We start from the raw sequence: 16,255 nt of genomic DNA, 5'->3' as shown, positions 1-16,255 counted from the left end.
CCTTTTTTCTTAGTGTATTTCTGTACTGTTTTAGTGTTTCACCATAATGAAGGTCTTCAGGGTCTCTGTGCATTTGTTTGGATAGGTTTCTCAATTTCTTTCTGAGGTGTTTTCCTCTCTCTCTCTCTCTCTCTCTCTCTCTCTCTCTCTCTCTCTCTCTCTCTCTCTCTCTCTCTCTCTCTCTCTACCTCCCTCTCTCTCTCTTCTCTCTCTCTCTCTCTCTCTCTCTCTCTCTCTCTCTCTCTCTCTCTCTCTCTCTCTCTCTCTCTCTCTCTCTCTCTCTCTCTCTCTCTCTCTCTCTCTCTCTCTCTCTCTCTCTCTCTCTCTCTCTCTCTCTCTCTCTCTCTCTCTCTCTCTCTCTCTCTCTCTCTCTCTGTGATGCAAAGACAAGTAGCCCAATGATTCATTCAGAAACTAGAGTGCAATGGACCAAAAATTAACCAACTTTCTGAAGAGTCAACAACAGCATGGGAAAGCCCCGGTGCATCAGGGCTCCGGGAAAGCCTCCAGGCCAGTCGCTCATCCCCATCAGTGGGCTGCTTGGGCCAGCTGTTTGAGCTCTCTAACAGCTGGTTGTTGTGTGGAGTGAAGACTGATAGCGGTATGGAAAGCAGCAGGAAAGGTTGTTGTTATGTCGACCAGTAAATGCTAAGGCAAGAATGGGTATGCAAACCAGGTAATTAAAAAGTAAAGATTCTTGGCACAATTACGACATCATGGAATAGGCTACCTTGAATATCAGACATTTCCTCCAGGGACTTTGGTCCTTGAAAAGCCATTGAAGTTATGGAAGTTCTACTGCTACAATATAGTTATTCTGTGATTACATTTTTTATCAGCTTTTATGACAGATGTAGGCGCTTTGGTTTGTTTCCCTCCAATTGACAGGTGTTTCACTAGTCAGCTAGTTGAAACTTTGTTGTAGACTTAGACCATCCAATTAAGTTGTTTTTCTATTTTTTTAAAAGTCTGATTTTTAGAGCGAAACCTGAAAATATGAGCAAGTCAAGGTCATTCTCCCTGAGAATGTTGTTTTTCTGTCCTCTAGAGGATTTGACAGAAAATAACACATGGCACTTTGACATCTGCAATAAATAAATGTTCCACTTTATTTCAACAGTCTGTTTTATTTGCTGTTACAGTAAATCTATTCAAATCAATGTAAGAACACAAGGGCATGCTAATGTAAAAGACGGCCAGTCATTTAAGCCTGGTTCTGTATGGAATGCAGGCATATTATGGGACACAGGCCAGGTCATTATCAATTATAAAAAAATGTGTGCGACCAAATCATTTGCTGGTGCCACCAACTGAAAAAGTGCAAAAAGTTTATTTAGAACCCTGCCTACCTGTTATAAACTCAGCAAAAGAAGAAACGTCCCTTTTTCGTGACCCTGTCTTTCAAAGGTAATTTGTAAAAATCAAAATAACTTCACAGGTCTTCATTGTAAACGGTTTAAACACTGTTTTCCATGCTTGTCCAATAAACCATTAACAATTAATGGACATGCACCTGTGGAACGGTCATTAAGACACTAACAGCTTACAGACGGTAAGCAATTAAGGTCACAGTTATGAAAAATAAGGACACTAAAGAGGGGTTTCTACTGACTTTAAAAAACACCAAAAGAAAGATGCCCAGGGTCCCCGCTCATCTGCGTGAATGTGCCTTAGCCATGCTGCAAGGAGGCATGAGGACTGCAGATGTAGCCAGGGCAATAAATTGCAATGTCCGTACTGTGAGACGTCTAAGACAGCGCTACAGGGAGACAGGACGGACAGCTGATCGTCCTCGCAGTGGCAGACCACATGTAACAACACAGGATCGGTATATCCGAACATCACACCTGCTGGACAGGTACAGGATGGCAACAACAACTGCCCGAGTTACACCAGGAACGCACAATCCCTCCATCAGTGCTCAGACTGTCCGCAATAAGCTGAGAGAGGCTGAACTGAGGGCTTGTAGGCCTGTTGTAACGCAGGTCCTCACCAAACATTACCGGCAACAACGTCGCCTGGCCCAGACAGGACTGGCAAAAAGTGCTCTTCACTGTCTCTTCTTTTTCTTATTGGTGTCCTTTAGTTGTGGTTTCTTTGCAGCAATTCGACCATGAAGGCCTGATACCCGACAGTCTCCTCTGAACAGTTGATAATAAGATGTGTCTGTTATTTGAACTCTGAAGCATTTATTTGGGCTGCAATCTGAGATGCAGTTAACTCTAATGAATTTATCCTCTGCAGCAGAGGTTACTCTGGGTCTTCCTTTCATGTGGCGGTCCTCATGAGAACCAGTTTCATCACAGAGCTTGATGGTTTTTGCGACTGCACTTGAAGAAACTTGCAAAGTTATTGAAATGTTCTGTATTGACTGACCTTCATGTCTTAAAGTCATGATGGACTGTCGTTTCTCTTTGCTTATTTGAGCTGTTCTTGCCATTATATGGACTTGGTCTTTTACCAAATAGGGCTATCTTCTGTATACCACCCCTACTTTGTCACAACACAACTGATTGGTTCAAACACATTAAGAAGGAAAGAAATTCCACAAATTCCACAAATGAACTTTTAACAAGGCACACCTGTTAATTGAAATTAATTACAGGTGACTACCATGTGAAGCTGGTTGAGAGAATGCCAAGAGTGTGCAAAGCTGTCATCAAGGCAAAGGGTGGCTAGTTTGAAGAGTGATTGTACTCCAATGGTTCTATGGTCAGTGTGTACTCCAATGGTTCTATGGTCAGTGTGTACTCCAATGGTTCTATGGTCAGTGTGTACTCCAATGGTTCTATGGTCAGTGTGTACTCCAATGGTTCTATGTCCACTGTGGACAATAGCCAGGGAGACTTGGATGAAGAGCTTAGACTCAGAGAGGTTGCATGAGTTAGACACATAATGTCCATTGGGTCTATGGTCAGTGTCTATGACTGCTTAGTTAGGTTGCATTAGCTAGACAGATCGTGTCCATTGTAATCACCCCAATTAGAGAGGAGAAGTCTTCTAGGTCCCTTGGACATCATGTCAGTTCTGGCTGTAAGTTGTAAAGCTGTCCTAGGGAGGTCACAGCTGTGGAGCTGTCTGAGGTCTGTACCATTTTAATGCCTTCCCCTTTGGGAGAAATTATACGCCTGAATCTGCCTCTTTTAATTAATGAGGAACTCGGGGGTTGTGTGCCAAACGTCACCCTATTCCCTATATAGTGCACTGCTTTTAGGTAGGGCACATAGGAAATAGGGTGCCATTTCGGACACAAACTTCAAAGGGCCGTGCTGTGTCACTTTATTAGACCAATCAACGTTTCAGCACTTGTCTTTTTTTTGAAAGATTTAAATCACTTGCTCGTGTATAGCAATTAGCACAAGGAGTATAACAGAAAAAAGAACAAGATAATAATTTAGGAGTGGCAGTATTCCTCTCCAAGGTATGTGGGATGGATGAATCGATAGGTCTGGCAGTATTCCTCTCCAAGGTATGTGGGATGGATGAATCGATAGGAGTGGCAGTATTCCTCTCCAAGGTATGTGGGATGGATGAATCGATAGGTCTGGCAGTATTCCTCTCCAAGGTATGTGGGATGGATGAATCGATAGGTCTGGCAGTATTCCTCTCCAAGGTATGTGGGATGGATGAAGACATAGGTCTGGCAGTGTTCCTCTCCAAGGTATGTGGGATGGATGAATCGATAGGAGTGGCAGTATTCCTCTCCAAGGTATGTGCGATGGATGAATTGATAGGAGTGGCAGTATTCCTCTCCAAGGTATGTGGGATGGATGAATCGATAGGAGTGGCAGTATTCCTCTCCAAGGTATGTGGGATGGATGAATTGATAGGAGTGGCAGTATTCCTCTCCAAGGTATGTGGGATGGATGAATCGATAGGTGTGGCAGTATTCCTCTCCAAGGTATGTGGGATGGATGAATTGATAGGAGTGGCAGTATTCCTCTCCAAGGTATGTGGGATGGATGAATCGATAGGAGTGGCAGTATTCCTCTCTAAGGTATGTGGGATGGATGAAGAGATAGGTCTGGCAGTATTCCTCTCCAAGGTATGTGCGATGGATGAATCGATAGGTCTGGCAGTATTCCTCTCCAAGGTATGTGGGATGGATGAATCGATAGGTCTGGCAGTATTCCTCTCCAAGGTATGTGGGATGGATGAAGAGATAGGTCTGGCAGTGTTCCTCTCCAAGGTATGTGGGATGGATGAATCGATAGGAGTGGCAGTATTCCTCTCCAAGGTATGTGGGATGGATGAATTGATAGGAGTGGCAGTATTCCTCTCCAAGGTATGTGGGATGGATGAATCGATAAGAGTGGCAGTATTCCTCTCTAAGGTATGTGGGATGGATGAAGAGATAGGTCTGGCAGTATTCCTCTCCAAGGTATGTGGGATGGATGAATTGATAGGAGTGGCAGTATTCCTCTCCAAGGTATGTGGGATGGATGAATCGATAGGAGTGGCAGTATTCCTCTCCAAGGTATGTGGGATGGATGAATTGATAGGAGTGGCAGTATTCCTCTCCAAGGTATGTGGGATGGATGAATTGATAGGAGTGGCAGTATTCCTCTCCAAGGTATGTGGGATGGATGAATTGATAGGAGTGGCAGTATTCCTCTCCAAGGTATGTGGGATGGATGCAGTATGTGGGATGGATGCAGAGATAGGTGTGTCAGTATTCCTCTCAGATCTACAGTATGTGGGATGGATGCAGAGATAGGTGTGTCAGTTTTCCTCTCAGACGTACAGTATGTGGGATGGATGAATCGATAGGTTTGGCAGTATTCCTCTCAGATCTACAGTATGTGGGATGGATGCAGAGATAGGTGTGTCAGTTTTCCACTCAGATCTACAGTATGTGGGATGGATGAATCGATAGGTTTGGCAGTATTCCTCTCAGATCTACAGTATGTGGGATGGATGAATCGATAGGTTTGGCAGTATTCCTCTCAGATCTACAGTATGTGGGATGGATGCAGAGATAGGTGTGTCAGTTTTCCACTCAGATCTACAGTATGTGGGATGGATGCAGAGATATGTGTGTCAGTTTTCCTCTCAGATGTACAGTATTTGGGATGGATGATGAGATAGGTGCTCTAGTGCAGGGTGGATAGTATATCTTACCACTTCAAAGCTGACCATCGTGTCAGTCTGCCACTTCTCTGTACCTCTTTCAATTCTCATGTTTCAGCACCAATGGGGGTGGTCGGTCAAAGACACCTGGTGGGGTGTGACAGGACTGTATAATACAGCTCACTCACTCACTCACTCACACACACACACACACACTCACTCACTCACTCACTCACTCACTCACTCACTCACTCACTTACTCACACACTCACTCACTCACACACACACACACACTCACTCACTCACTCACTCGCACGCACGCACGCACGCACACACACGCGCGCGCACACACACACACATACACACACAAGCACACACACATATACACACACGCACGCACACAACACACACACACACACACACAGTCTTGTACAGCTAACCTTCTGGGGACACACAATTCAGTCCCATTCAATATCATATTTTCCCTGAAACCTAAACCTAACACTAACCTGTACTCTTACCCTAGCCCTAAACCTTAACCCTAGCCCTAAACCTTAACCCTAGCCCTAAACCTTAACCCTAGCGCTAAACCTTAACCCTAGCCCTAAACCTTAACCCTAGCCCTAAACCTTACCCTAGCCCTAAACCTTAACCCTAGCCCTAAACCTTACCCTAGCCCTAAAACTTAATCCTAGCCCTAAACCTTAACCCTAGCCCTAAACCTTAACCCTAGCCCTAAACCCTTAACGTAATTCTAACACTAACACTAATTCTAACCTAAACCCTAAACCCCATAGAAATAGCATTTGACCTTGTGGCCTAACAGAATGTCCGCAGTTGGCCAAATATTTGTTTGTATCCTATTCTTGTGGGGACTTCTGGTCAAAGAATAGTTAAACACGTCCACACACACATTTCCTTACAACTCCCAATTGAAGAAACATTGACCTGTTTAAATATTTTACCTCATGAGGCCCACCCTGGCACTCTGCCCAATCATTGTATGTGTCCAGATTTCTCTATTGAGGCTTCTATCAAATTGAAGTCTTTTTTTTTTTTTTACATTTGCCGTAACTGGCTGACAGGCTGACTGGCTGGCTGACTGGCTGACTGACTGGCTGACAGGCTGACTGACTGGCTGACTGACTAACAGGCTGACCCAGACTGACTGACTGGCTGACTGACTGGCTGACTGACAGGCTGACTGACTGGCTGACTGGCTGGCTGGCTGGCTGGCTGACTGGCTGGCTGGCTGACTAACTGACTGGCTGGCTGACTGCAGCCCTGGCCCACATTACTTAACATACTGTAAGGTTCTGTATATATTTTCTTAGTCAACCTTGTGTTCTGTTTCTTTGTGTTCTTGAACGTAGCCCTGTTTCTTTGTGTTCTTGAACGTAGCCCGGTTTCTTTGTGTTCTGGAACATAGCCCTGTTTCTTTGTGTTCTGGAATGTAGCCCTGTTTCTTTGTGTTCTGGAACGTAGCCCTGTTTCTTTGTGTTCTTGAACATAGCCCTGTTTCTTTGTGTTCTTGAACGTAGCCCTGTTTCTTTGTGTTCTTGAACGTAGCCCTGTTTCTTTGTGTTCTGGAACGTAGCCCTGTTTCTTTGTGTTCTGGAACGTAGCCCTGTTTCTTTGATTTCTTGAACTTAGCCCTGTTTCTTTGTGTTCTTGAACGTAGCCCTGTTTCTTTGTGTTCTTGAACGTAGCCCTGTCTCTCAATGATTTCACCTGTGTTAGTTACTCACCTGGTCTCATCAGCTCCTTATTTAGTTCAGTTCATTCTGTTTGTGCCTTTGTGAGGTATTGTTCGTTTTGACTCTACTAAGCCTGTTCCTAGCTTGTTTTTGAGAACCAGTTATAGCCTTCAGTACTAGTTTTGATTCACCTGCCTGTTTGCCTACCTGTGTATGACCATTGCCTGCCTGTGACCACGATTCCTGCCTTCTGCGAAGGCGAAATAAACATCTGCCACGCTCTGCACGTTGATCTACACCTTTTTCTCCCTGAGTATTCATTACAGATACACCAGATTAACCTTAGACAGACTAAGGGCTGTATCTGTTCTTAGTTCTGCATTTTTTGAACGTAGCATGCTTATCTAAAATGGTGAGGAAGTTACTTTTAAAGAATGACCAGGCATCCTCAACTGACGGGATGAGATCAATATCCTTCCAGGATACCCGGGCTAGGTCGGATTAGAAAGGCCTGCTCACAGAAGTGTTTTAGGGAGCGTTTGACAGTGATGAGGGGTGGTCGTTTGACTGCGGATCCGTAGCGGATACAGGCAATGAGGCAGTGATCGCTGAGATCCTGGTTGAAGACAGCGGAGGTGTATTTGGAGGGCCAGTTGGTCAGGATGACGTCTATGAGGGTGCCCTTGTTTACAGATTTAGGGTTGTACCTGGTGGGTTCCTTGATGATTTGTGTGAGATTGAGGGCATCTAGCTTAGATTGTAGGACTGCCGGGGTGTTAAGCATATCCCAGTTTAGGTCACCTAACAGAACAAACTCTGAAGCTAGATGGGGGGCGATCAATTCACAAATGGTGTCCAGGGCACAGCTGGGAGCTGAGGGGGGTCGGTAGCAGGCGGCAACAGTAAGAGACTTATTTCTGGAGAGAGTAATTTTTAAAATTAGTAGTTTGAACTGTTTGGGTATGGACCTGGAAAGTATGACATTACTTTGCAGGCTATCTCTGCAGTAGACTGCAACTCCTCCCCCTTTGGCAGTTCTATCTTGACGGAAAATGTTATAGTTGGGTATGGAAATCTCAGAATTTTTGGTGGCCTTCCTGAGCCAGGATTCAGACACGGCAAGGACATCAGGGTTAGCAGAGTGTGCTAAAGCAGTGAGTAAGACAAACTTAGGGAGGAGGCTTCGGATGTTGACATACATGAAACCATGCATGATGATTGAGTTGGAGGCGTGCATGGCCACGCTGTCGTGGGTGAACAGGGAGTACAGGAGAGGGCTCAGAAAGCACCCTTGTGTGGGCCCCAGTGTTGAGGATCAGCGGGGTGGAGATGTTGTTACCTACCCTCACCACCTGGGGGCGGCCCGTCAGGAAGTCCAGTACCCAGTGGCACAGGGTGGGGTCGAGACCCAGGGTCTCGAACTTGATGACGAGTTTGGAGGGTACTATGGTGTTAAATGCTGAGCTATAGTCGATGAACAGCATTCTCGCATAGGTATTCCTCTTGTCCAGATGGGTTAGGGCAGTGTGCAGTGTGGTTGAGATTGCATCGTCTGTGGACCTATTTGGGTGGTAAGCAAATTGGAGTGGGTCTAGGGTGTCAGGTAGGGTGGAGGTGATATGGTCCTTGACTAGTCTCTCAAAGCACTACGAGGCGGTAGTCGTTTTTGCTCAGTTACCTTAGCTTTCTTGGGAACAGGGACAATGGTGGCCCTCTTGAAGCATGTGGGGACAGCAGACTGGGATAAGGATTGATTGAATATGTCCGTAAACACACCAGCCAGCTGGTCTGCGCATGCTCTGAGGACGCGGCTGGGGATGTCGTCTGAGCCTGCAGCCTTGCGAGGGTTAATACGTTTGAATGTTTTCCTCACGTCGGCTGCAGTGAAGGAGAGTCCGCAGGTTTTGGTTGCGGGCCGTGTCAGGCACTGTATTGTCCTCAAAGCGGGCAAAAAAAGTTATTTAGTCTGCCTGGGAGCAAGACATCCTGGTCCGCGACGGGGCTGGTTTTCTTTTTGTAATCCGTGATTGACTGTAGACCCTGCCACATACCTCTTGTGTCTGAGCCGTTGAATTGTGACTCTACTTTGTCTCTATACTGACGCTTAGCTTGTTTGAATGCCTTGCAGAGGGAATAGCTACACTGTTTGTATTCGGTCATGTTTCCGGTCACCTTGCCCTGGTTAAAAGCAGTGGTTCGCACTTTCAGTTTCACGCGAATGCTGCCATCAATCGAAGGTTTCTGGTTTGGGAATGTTTTAATCGTTGCTATGGGAACGACATCATCAATGCACTTTCTAATGAACTCGCACACCGAATCAGCCAATTCGTCAATGTTGTTGTTTGACGCAATGCGGAACATATCCCAGTCCACGTGATGGAAGCAGTCTTGGTGCATGGAATCAGATTGGTCGGACCAGCGTTGAACAGACCTCAGCGTGGGAGCTTCTTGTTTTAGCTTCTGTCTGTAGGCAGGGAGCAACAAAATGGAGTTGTGGTCAGCTTTTCCGAAAGAAGGGCGGGGGAGGGCCTTATATGCGTCGCGGAAGTTAGAATAGCAATGATCCAAGGTTTTACCAGCCCTGGTTGTGCAATCGATATGCTGATACAATTTAGGGAGTCTTGTTTTCAGATTAGCCTTGTTAAAAACCCCAGCTACAATGACTGCAGCCTCAGGATATGTGGTTTCCAGTTTGCAAAGAGTCAAATAAAATTTGTTCAGAGCCATCGTTGTGTCTGCTTGGGGAATATATACGGCTGTGATTATAATCGAAGAGAATTCCCTTGGTAGATAATGCGGTCGACATTTGATTGTGAGGAATTCTAAATCAGGTGAACATAAGGACTCTAACCACCTGCCTCCTCTAACCAGGAGGCTACCTGCCGCCCGATGAGTTGTTTGTACTGTGTGTGTTTCTAAGAAGAAATTAAGTTGCTGGCAAGGTGTTTAAAATATCCTTGACTGTTTAGGTTTGTTTGAAAAACAGGTGAGGGAGATGAGGGAGAGAGAATAGTCCATGTTTCAATGACTAGATAGCCTGCACATCAGTTAATCTGCCTGCACATCAGTTAATCTGCCTGCACATCAGTTAATCCTCCTGCACATCAGTTAATCTGCCTGCACATCAGTTAATCCTCCTGCACATCAGTTAATCTGCCTGCACATTAGTTAATCTGCCTGCACATCAGTTAATCCTCCTGCACATCAGTTAATCTGCCTGCACATCAGTTAATCCTCCTGCACATCAGTTAATCCTCCTGCACATCAGTTAATCTGCCTGCACATCAGTTAATCCTCCTGCACATCAATTCATCTGCCTGCGCATCAGTTAATCCTCCTGCACATCAATTAATCTGCCTGCACATCAGTTAATCTGCCTGCACATCAGTTAATCCTCCTGCACATCAGTTAATCTGCCTGCACATCAGTTAATCCTCCTGCACATCAATTAATCTGCCTGCACATCAGTTAATCCTCCTGCACATCAATTGATCTGCCTGCACATCAGTTAATCCTCCTGCACATCAGTTAATCTGCCTGCACATCAGTTAATCTGCTTGCACATCAGTTAATCTGCCAGCACATTAGTTAATCTGCCTGCACATCAGTTAATCTGCCTGCACATTAGTTAATCTGCCAGCACATCAGTTAATCTGCCTGCACATCAGTTAATCTGCCTGCACATCAGTTAATCTGCCTGCACATCAGTTAATCTGCCTGCACATCAGTTAATCCTCCTGCACATCAGTTAATCTGCCTGCACATCAGTTAATCTGCTTGCACTTTAGTTAATCTGCCAGCACATTAGTTAATCTGCCTGCACATCAGTTAATCTGCCTGCACATCAGTTAATCTGCCTGCACATCAGTTAATCTGCCTGCACATCAGTTAATCTGCCTGCACTTTAGTTAATCTGCCTGCACATCAGTTAATCTGCCTGCACATTAGTTAATCTGCCTGCAGCTCTACGCCACAGACAGCCTGAAGTGGATACATGTCCCACACAGTATCATGTTCCCTTTATACAGCACAACATGTTTACCAGGGCCCTAGGGAGACATTTAGGACACCCTTTTACAGCACAACATGTTTACCAGGGCCCTAGGGAGACATTTAGGACACCCTTTATACAGCACAACATGTTTACCAGGGCCCTAGGGAGACATTTAGGACACCCTTTATACAGCACAACATGTTTACCAGGGCCCTAGGGAGACATTTAGGACACCCTTTATACAGCACAACATGTTTACCAGGGCCCTAGGGAGACATTTAGGACACCCTTTATACAGCACAACATGTTTACCAGGGCCCTAGGGAGACATTTAGGACACCCTTTATACAGCACAACATGTTTACCAGGGCCCTAGGGAGACATTCGGGAATAGGGTGCCATTTGGGACGCATTCTTGATATTTTCCAGTGAAGCTTGTTCTCTGTAGACTTGAGCAACTTTCGACTAGAGAACCTTTCGACTAGAGAACCTTTCAACTAGAGAACCTGTAGGCTAGTGAACCTTTGAACTAGAGAACTTTTCGACCAGAGAACCTTTCAACTAGAGAACCTGTAGACTAGTGAACCTTTCGACTAGAGAACCTTTCAACTAGAGAGCCTGTAGACTAGAGAACCTTTCAACTAGAGAGCCTGTAGACTAGAGAACCTGTAGACTAGTGAACCTGTAGACTAGTGAACCTGTAGACTAGAGAACCTGTAGACTAGAGAACCTGTAGACTAGTGAACCTGTAGACTAGAGAACCTGTAGACTAGTGAACCTGTAGACTAGTGAACCTGTAGACTAGAGAACCTGTAGACTAGAGAACCTGTAGACTAGTGAACCTGTAGACTAGAGAACCTGTAGAATATATCACTGCAAGTCTGTTGTGATCTGTAGTGCAGAAAGGATGAGGATTGGCTCTATCTGTCAGTCAGTCTGTCTGTTGTGAGTGGTGAAGACTGTGGTGCCATGTGGGAGGATGGAGAGGTGGAGAGGGAGGGAGATGGGATGGATAGAGAGGAGAGTGATAATGAAAGAAAGGGGATGGAGAGAGCGATGATGGAGAGAGACAGAGACACAGAGAGAGGATTACACAGATCCACAAAGAATTCGAAAACAAATCCAATTTTGATAAACTCCCATATCTACTGGGTGAAATACCACAGTGTGCCATCACAGCAGCAAGATTTGTGACCTGTTGCCACAAGAAAATGGCAACCAGTGAAGAACAAACACCATTGTAAATATAACCCATATTTATGCTTATTTATTTTCCTTAACCATTTGTACATTGTTACAACACTGTATATATACATATATATATATATATATATATATAGTGCCTTGCGAAAGTATTCAGCCCCCTTGAACTTTGCGACCTTTTGCCACATTTCAGGCTTCAAACGTAAAGATATAAAACTGTACTTTTTTGTGAAGAATCAACAACAAGTGGGACACAATCATGAAGTGGAACGACATTTATTGGATATTTCAAACTTTTTTAACAAATCAAAAACTGAAAAATTGGGCGTGCAAAATTATTCAGCCCCCTTAAGTTAATACTTTGTAGCGCCACCTTTAGCTGCGATTACAGCTGTAAGTCGCTTGGGGTATGTCTCTATCAGTTTTGCACATCGAGAGACTGACATTTTTTCCCATTCCTCCTTGCAAAACAGCTCGAGCTCAGTGAGGTTGGATGGAGAGCATTTGTGAACAGCAGTTTTCAGTTCTTTCCACAGATTCTCGATTGGATTCAGGTCTGGACTTTGACTTGGCCATTCTAACACCTGGATATGTTTATTTTTGAACCATTCCATTATAGATATTGCTTTATGTTTTGGATCATTGTCTTGTTGGAAGACAAATCTCCGTCCCAGTCTCAGGTCTTTTGAAGACTCCATCAGGTTTTCTTCCAGAATGGTCCTGTATTTGGCTCCATCCATCTTCCCATCAATTTTAACCATCTTCCCTGTCCCTGCTGAAGAAAAGCAGGCCCAAACCATGATGCTGCCACCACCATGTTTGACAGTGGGGATGGTGTGAGCTGTGTTGCTTTTACGCCAAACATAACGTTTTGCATTGTTGCCAAAAAGTTCAATTTTGGTTTCATCTGACCAGAGCACCTTCTTCCACATGTTTGGTGTGTCTCCCAGGTGGCTTGTGGCAAACTTTAAACAACACTTTTTATGGATATCTTTAAGAAATGGCTTTCTTCTTGCCAATCTTCCATAAAGGCCAGATTTGTGCAATATACGACTGATTGTTGTCCTATGGACAGAGTCTCCCACCTCAGCTGTAGATCTCTGCAGTTCATCCAGAGTGATCATGGGCCTCTTGGCTGCATCTCTGATCAGTCTTCTCCTTGTATGAGCTGAAAGTTTAGAGGGACGGCCAGGTCTTGGTAGATTTGCAGTGGTCTGATACTCCTTCCATTTCAATATTATCGCTTGCACAGTGCTCCTTGGAATGTTTAAAGCTTGGGAAATCTTTTTGTATCCAAATCCGGCTTTAAACTTCTTCACAACAGTATCTCGGACCTGCCTGGTGTGTTCCTTGTTCTTCATGATGCTCTCTGCGCTTTTAACGGACCTCTGAGACTATCACAGTGCAGGTGCATTTATACGGAGACTTGATTACACACAGGTGGATTGTATTTATCATCATTAGTCATTTAGGTCAACATTGGATCATTCAGAGATCCTCACTGAACTTCTGGAGAGAGTTTGCTGCACTGAAAGTAAAGGGGCTGAATAATTTTGCACGCCCAATTTTTCAGTTTTTGATTTGTTAAAAAAGTTTGAAATATCCAATAAATGTCGTTCCACTTCATGATTGTGTCCCACTTGTTGTTGATTCTTCACAAAAAAATACAGTTTTCTATCTTTATGTTTGAAGCCTGAAATGTGGCAAAAGGTCGCAAAGTTCAAGGGGGCCGCAAACTTTCGCAAGGCACTGTATAATATGACATTTGTAATGTCTTTATTGTTTTGAAACTTCTGTATGTGTAATGTTTACTGTTCATTTTTATTGTATATTATCTACCTCACTTGCTTTGGCAATGTTAACACATGTTTCCCATGCCAATAAAGCCCCTTGAATTGAATTGAATTGAGAGGATGAGAGAGAGAGAGAGAGAGAGAGATAGAGAGAGAGAGAGAGAGAGAGGGCTGGTGAGAGGAAGATGAGGAGGGAGGGCTGGTGAGGAGAGGAGGAGGAGGGAGGGCTGGTGAGGAGAGGAGGAGGAGGGTGGGCTGGTGAGGAAAGGAGGAGGAGGGAGGGCTGGTGAGAGCAGGATGAAGAGAGGATGAGGAGAGTATGAGGAGGGGAGGCTGAAGAGGAGAGGCTGAGTAGAGAAGGCTGAAGAGGAGAGGCTGAGGAGAGAAGGCTGAAGAGGAGAGGCTGAGGAGAGAAGGCTGAAGAGGAGAGGCTGAGGAGAGAAGTCTGAAGAGGAGAGGCTGAGAAGGGGAGGTGAGGCTGAGGAGAGGGGGGGCTGAGTAAAGGGAAGGCTGAGGAGGATAGGAGAGGCTCTGTCTTGACATGCACAGCTCTCATTGTTCCCAGCCCTCATCGCTCAGAGCAGAGCAGACATGAAAGACGGACAGACAGACAGATAGACCGAAAGCCAACAGACAGACTGAAAGCCAGACAGACAGACAGATAGACCGAAAGCCAACAGACAGACCGAAAGCCAGACAGACAGACAGACAAACCCTCAAATTCACAAGCATGCCCTAATGTAACACTTTTACATTCAGAATATAAAGTGGGGGTTGGTAAATTCATCCAATGTCAACTTGTCCATTGAAACAGCTTTAACTGGCAACAAGCAGTTCTTGTTGTTGTTGTTGTTTAATAGACAGCTTTAAACCTACTAACAAACAGTTGCATGTTGTTCTTGTTTTTTCCTAGGCACAGCTTTAAACCTACTAACAAACAGTTGCATGTTGTTCTTGTTTTTTCCTAGGCACAGCTTTAAACCTACTAACAAACAGTTGAATGTTGTTATTGTTCTTTCCTAGGCACAGCTTTAAACCTACTAACAAACAGTTGAATGTTGTTATTGTTCTTTCCTAGGCACAGCTTTAAACCTACTAACAAACAGTTGAATGTTGTTCTTGTTCTTTCCTAGGCACAGCTTTAATGAAGAAACAGACCTTCTAACAACGCTGCTGAAGGGGGGGACCCGCCTGAACAAGTATGGGGTCGCCATGGAAACCACTTCTCCTGCTGTCCGTCATCAGTGGCCTTTCAGGTACTGTAGTAGGAGATACCCACAATGCAACGCTCTGAGATAAGCTGAAGGTTTTCTTGCTCTTTTACGGCGATGTGCCGCTGTCACAGTAGATGCTCTGTTTGTCTGAGTGCGATGGTGCACACTGATTCCAACAGCCAGTCATATCAATAATAACAACATTTTCACGTTTTCTACCCGTGCCCAGAGTAAACTGCCTGCTACTCAGTCCCAGAAGCTATGCATATTATTAGTATATTTGGATAGAGAACACTCTGAAGTTTCCAAAACCGTTTGAATGATGTCTGTGAGTATAACAGAACTCATATGGCAGGCAAAAACCTGAGGAGAAATCAAAACAGGAAGTGGGAAGTCTGAGGTTTGTCGTTTTTCAACTAAACCCCTATTGAAGATACAGTGGGTTATTGGCCATCTTGCACTTCCTAAGGCTTCCACTAGATGCCAACAGTCTTTAGAACCTTGTTTGATGCTTCTACTGTGAAGGGGGGCCGAATGAGAGGGGAATGAGTCAGGGGGTCTGCCAGGAGCCACGAGCTGACCACGCTCGTTCATGTGAGAGGTAGCTCGCGTTACATCGCATTTCTCACAGACAAAGGAATTCTCCGGTTGGAACATTATTGAAGATTTATGTTAAAAACACCCTAAAGATTGATTCTATACATCGTTTGCATGTTTCTACGGACTGTAACGGAACTTTTTTACTTTTCGTCTGCTTGTGCGTCATGAATTTGGATTACAGGGCTGAATGGGCTAACAAAAGGAGGTATTTGGACATAAATTATGAACTTTATCAAACAAATCAAGCATTTATTGTGAAACTGGGATTCCTGGGATTCTGATGAAGATCATCAAAGGTAAGTGAATATTTATAATGCTATTTCTGACTAATGTTGACTCCACAACATGGGGGATATCTGTTTGGCTGTTTTGGTCTCTGAGCGCTGTACTCAGATTATTGCATGGTATGCTTTTTCCGTAAAGTTTTTTTTAAATCTGACACAGTTTATCTAAAGTTCCATGTATAATAGCTGTATCTTTTATCAATGTTTATTATGAGTATTTCTGTGAATTGATGTGGCTCTCTGCAAAATCTCTGCATGTTTTGGAACTACTGAACATAACACGCCAATGTAAAATTAGATTTTTGGATATAAATATGCACATTGTCGAACAAGACATACATGTATTGTGTAACATGAAGTCCTATGAGTGTCATCTGATGAGGATCATCAAAGGTTAGTG

General features: G+C 44.5%; 1 protein-coding gene across 1 annotated transcript in view; it reads left to right on the top strand.

Moving 5' to 3' along the window:
* The window catches only part of LOC110519322 (contactin-5), a 533,080-nt gene that overhangs the window by 108,841 nt on the left and 407,984 nt on the right, over positions 1-16,255 (top strand). The window contains exon 2 of the mRNA XM_036964829.2: positions 14,891-15,013. Within this exon, the coding sequence (XP_036820724.2) occupies positions 14,959-15,013 (55 nt within the window). The 5' untranslated portion in view covers positions 14,891-14,958. The remainder of the gene's footprint in view (positions 1-14,890; positions 15,014-16,255) is intronic.

Source organism: Oncorhynchus mykiss, chromosome 27, assembly GCF_057628025.1.
Source record: "Oncorhynchus mykiss isolate SJ-2025 chromosome 27, ASM5762802v1, whole genome shotgun sequence".
Lineage (NCBI taxonomy): Eukaryota > Metazoa > Chordata > Actinopteri > Salmoniformes > Salmonidae > Oncorhynchus > Oncorhynchus mykiss.
This window is presented reverse-complemented; position numbering and strand designations above follow the sequence as displayed.